This window comes from Grammomys surdaster, unplaced genomic scaffold (genome assembly GCF_004785775.1).
Source record: "Grammomys surdaster isolate TR1022 unplaced genomic scaffold, NIH_TR_1.0 373, whole genome shotgun sequence".
Classification (NCBI taxonomy): Eukaryota; Metazoa; Chordata; class Mammalia; order Rodentia; family Muridae; genus Grammomys; species Grammomys surdaster.
The window spans coordinates 1,971,081-1,976,080 of record NW_021604792.1 but is presented as its reverse complement, the minus strand read 5'-3'; the positions used below and the strand labels follow the sequence as shown (position 1 = coordinate 1,976,080).

Genomic DNA, 5,000 nt, shown 5'->3' with positions numbered 1-5,000 from the left:
TCAAGGTTACAGTAAACTACTGTCATAACCATGCAGATAGACTCCAAGAACAAAGTTTGTGCTGATGTGCCAAAAAGATTGCCTCTGTGCTGTATGATTCATATGGGAAGGAGATCCTGTCATTAACTAGTGTTAAGGCAATGAGTTTGTAGGCAAGGAAGCCAAGCGAGTTCAAATTACTGGGTTCCCGAAGAAACATGGGAACAGATGAATCAATCCAGACACAGAAGTAAATTCTGGACCAGATCCTGCCTCAGCATCCATATTACACACCCATGTTTACAGCATAAATAAAGCACATGACCAAGTCAGCCCAGCATGAGCATCCTAGAGAAAGGAGCCCTTGGCTGCAGTTTGCCAAGGCTCTCAAGGTCACTCTACACACACTGCACCAGTTCTGTAAGTTTGCTGAAATCACCCCACTCTGACACCTCACAGATTGATATACTTTCCTGTGCTTGGAGTGCACAGCACACTGAGGAGTTCCTTCAGGTTTGTGTGTGGGAATGAATAGCCTTGCTTTCCATTTTTAACTGGACTGTAGCATAAAACCTGTCTTAAACCTTCATCTGTCTGTCTATCCGTCTGTCTGTCTGTCTCTCTGCCTCTGTTTCTGTGTGAGTGTGCGTGGGTGGTGGGGTGGTGGGGGGTGGGTGTCTGTGTGTGTGTCTGAGAGAGAGAGAACATGCATACATGTATATATGTGTGTCTGAGAGAGAAAGAACATGTATGTATGTATGTATGTATGTATGTATGTATGTATGTGACAAACAAACTTAAAAAGAAGACATGAATATCTTTAGGAAGAGACCTTGATATCCATTTTCATATATTCAGATTACTGTGAGGGTAATGAGACGCATGTGCAGACTGGGGACAGTCATGTCTCTACAGAGGCCAGGTAGATGTCTCAATCAGGTCCCTAAGGACATCAGCGACTGCCGTTGCTGTCTGTGTCTCTGACCAGATCAGTGAGCCCTCAGGAGCTGTTTACAAGAGAGATGAAGGAGAGCTTTAGGAATGGCTTATGGTGGCACCATCAGTTTTGAATTTTTAAGCAAAGCCTCGGTGCCTGCAGATTAATAGTGATGTGTCAGGTGATGGTTTCTGTTGCGGTTGCAAGCGGGAATCAATTGGATCCCCGAGTAAGTAAAACTGTCTAGGGCTTAATAATACCATTTTATCGGTCACAAACACTGATGGTGATCTTTTTGTACCCTGATTCTCCTCTGGGTCATGGTTGAACTTTACCAACTTCTTACCTTCATTTATCTTCCTATACTCCAAAAGCATAAATAAGACCATGCAAAGACAAGTTGTGTCGTGTTTGCTGTTATCATGTAACAATTAATAAACTGTCAAGCATATTATTAATACTCCATTGTAAAGCTCATGCTATTTTCCCATATCTCTTTCTGAAGCCTCTTTATTCCTCAGTAGTCTATTTTTTGTTGTTGTAGTGGCACTGGCGCTGGTTCTGCTGGTGCTGGCGCTGGTGGTGAGGTTTGTTTATTTATTTATTTATTTATTTATTTATTTATTTGACAATAACCAAAGTATTCCTTGCCTCTCACTGCAGGCTGTCAAGTTTGAGTGGAATCTCGAAAGTCCCTTGGTGTTACTCCTGCTTCGTCGTTCCTTGCAAAGTATTCGAGTGGCTCACCGTCTGTACTGGTAAGACTGGCACAGGTCCGGGTCCCGTTAAGTCACCTGCTTCATTCAGCAGGGTACGGAGGAGATCCCTTTACCTAGGATTGCTATTCACATCGATTTAAAATTCTACTAACTTTGAATCTTGGTGGTTTTATGTTTACAACTCTACTTCAAACTTGGTATAGGCCTCTCAAAACACTTACATAAGCCCATCTGCTTAACACAACTAATTCATATTTTCTTAGAAGACTTCTTCATTTTTCCTTTCTTTCGTTCATATCTTCATGTTAGCATACAAAGGAACGGATTTTATGACAATTTCACATACAGCATCAGTATTCTTTGTTTCTGTTTCATTCCCTTCTTCCCTCTGCTGCTCTCCCTCATCCCTCTGCCTCCCTTTTCGGTGGTCCTCCACTAACCCTCCCCATTCTCTTCTCATATCACATGTATTTTATCTCCCCATTTTCTATCCCCTCTTACCTTTAGACCTCTTCCTTCTTTTCATAATCACATCTCTACGTGCACAGTTACACAATACACACACACACACATGCACACACACATTCCACAAGTAGATGCAATATGCAAGAATTTTATGCATCTGTGTTCATCAGGGAGGTTGTCCTTGTTTTGTATATTGATTTGGGTTGTCAAAGTCCAGTTCTGTTGTTGGGTTAATACTGGCTTGTGGAGTCCATTCCGTTACCTTCCTTCTTCTAGTTTGTGGAACACCTTGAGGTGTATACATATCACCTCTTTCCCTTCAAGGTTGGGTCAAACTCAACAGTGAATCCATCCAGTTCAGGGTTCTGAATTGTGAGAAGAGTTTTGATTACTTCAGTGGCATCTAGCAACCATGTTTCCTACTACTGGCTCTGTGCGTCATACAGTGAGCTTTCCACTGTTAACATTTGTATTTGTTTTATTGTTTTAATCGAGATCTAAGTTTCCTTGCTGAAGTTTTCCTCTGTGCTGCCTACTTTCTCTCATAGTGTAACATCCTCTGACTTCTTCTTCCACGTTGCTGACTTTCCTATCAAACCCTGGATTGAATCTATGAACTTGTTAGTACTCTCTCTCTCAGTTCATGGATCACTTTTTATCAGAAAACATTTGGGAGTTCATCACTTGACACTTGGCTTAGCTTGACATCTGTGAGCTCAGCCCTTGAGTGGCTGTCTTGGCATCAACAGTGAATTGTGCCATGTAAAGGATTACACTCTAAAATCAACTAAAGTCCACCATTACATCACCAAGGGCCATGGACTGGACAATGGGGAGACTATGACAGAGTGTCTACAAATTACTCTTGGTGAGTAAAGGAGTGGTGGTGAACGCAATAAAGGGAGGAGACAAGCCACACAAAGGGGAGAAGCAGAAGAAAAGCGTGGTAAAGGGAAGAGAAGGTGTTTGGAAACAGCTGTACGAAGAGGAAAGAGAAGATCGAGAGACGGCGAGGAGATTAAAAGAGAGAAGGGAATGTCCCCAGTGGTAAGAAAGCTCCAAAGCAGGCTAGGTGACTATGAGAAGGGAAAACTAAGACCAGAATTCCAAAACCGCCACACAAAAGCAGTACGGTGAGGTTCACACATTAAATGTGAAACAAGAAAAGGGGAAAGAACAATCTAAAGGGGAAAAGACCAGCCAACGATGAAAGAATCTATAATCAAAATAAGATGGATAGACAGAAGGAATAAGAGGTTTTTAATTATAAAAAAAATTTAAGGAACATAAAATAAAATTACTTCCAGCTATTAAAAAAAAAAAAGAACAAAAATAAATGTATAGAAAAAAAGAGAAAAAAAACCAAAAATTTAATAATGTTTGGAAACAGGTCATTTCTGTGTAATAAAAAATTCTGTGCAATAAAAAAAGACTTCAGCTGAAATTCAGGGGAGGGGGTATAGTTGTGCTTGTGGACATTTGTCTTTCCTGTGGTTTGTGACCGCGCTTAGACTGTATTGACCATGTCTCCAAGGTCTACCAGAGATAACTTCTCACCGCTGTCTTCCCTTCTTTGATTACCATCAGCCTCTGCGGCCACAGGTGGCTTTACAATCTGTGAATTTGATGGATATTATCTCTTCTGAGTCTGGCCAGCTTGTTCCCCTGGAATGGCCTCTATTCTGGAGGAGAGTGCTTCTCACATGTATTAGTATAGAAAGCAAGCAGAGCACTAAGATTTGTGCAGGCAGAGAGCCCAGCTGACTTCTGAGACAAGAGGTATGAATCAGGGCTAGAGAAAGCAGCTGTGGGTTGTGAAACACTGCAGAGTTCCAGCGTTCTGAGGCTTCACAGAGAGAGCTCTGAAGGCTCATCTTCCTGCTGGCCTTTGTGGGAGGGGGCTGGGGGGGTTGTCAATCTCCAGTGTCTCTCTCAGTTGATGAGATCTGCTCCCTGCAACCAAGGAAGGGCTTGCATTTTCTCAGTATCCTTCACTGCCTGAGTCAAACCACCCAAGTCTTGCACTTTTCAGCTTGTCAACATCTGACCTTTCTGCTACCTACAACTGCCTCTGAGAGAAGCATGGAGCCTCATTTCACACCCTGAGAATGGGAGGCTTTACATATGGAGAGCAAAGCTGCGTACTTGATAAATTTGCAAAACCAGTATCAGCCCAGAATGGCAGGTATGCAGATTGAACACAAAAATTTTTAAAGTCAAGTCTCTCCCTTCCTTTCTTCACTGGATGAAAAACATGTCACACGAGTCTTCCCTTCCCACTGTGCTGTACATCTGTCCATGTCTTAAGCAGGTCCCTGTCTTAGTTCATGTCTCTCTCTGTTTTACACTGTTTAAAGTTTATCAGGTGCATAACTCCGTTATGTCTGCACGTCCCTAGGCAAGCTAGGCTGTTAGTAGTTTTCTATTCTAACTTTTAGTTTTGGCTGGATGGGGAGCTAGACTGATGGAACTGAGGTTGCTAGGCTAGCACCGCTGTGGAGGAGGTAGACTAGCACATTTTGGGGGAGCAGCTAGACTAGCACAGCTTAGAGAGAAGAGCCAGCCTAGCAGGCATTAGCTGGATTCTCCTATAGACTGATCATCTGTAGCTGGAACTGAAAGCACTTTGGAAACTGGACTGTTAATAACTTTTATTTCTTGTTTGTCTGAGAGCCATCTTCTGCCCTATTAGACTCTTGTCCTGGCATGTTAAACTCAAAATGACTGGTGGTTATTGCTTGTTCTCAGCCCCTCCCCTCCTAGGTTAGATCACTTTCAGAATATAACTTCTGCTTTAAGATAGTCCCTGGCCTCTGTTCCTCAAATAAAGATAAATATATACACATACACATACACACACACACACACACACACACACACACACACACACACACACACAC

The 5,000-nt window shown here is 42.5% G+C and overlaps 1 protein-coding gene across 2 annotated transcripts in view; it reads left to right on the top strand.

Moving 5' to 3' along the window:
• Window positions 1-5,000, top strand: part of Pik3c2g (phosphatidylinositol-4-phosphate 3-kinase catalytic subunit type 2 gamma) — a 337,943-nt gene that overhangs the window by 155,012 nt on the left and 177,931 nt on the right. For both annotated transcript variants that reach the window (XM_028780980.1, XM_028780979.1), the window contains exon 19: window positions 1,580-1,674. In XM_028780980.1, coding sequence (XP_028636813.1) covers window positions 1,580-1,674 — 95 coding nt within the window. The remainder of the gene's footprint in view (window positions 1-1,579; window positions 1,675-5,000) is intronic.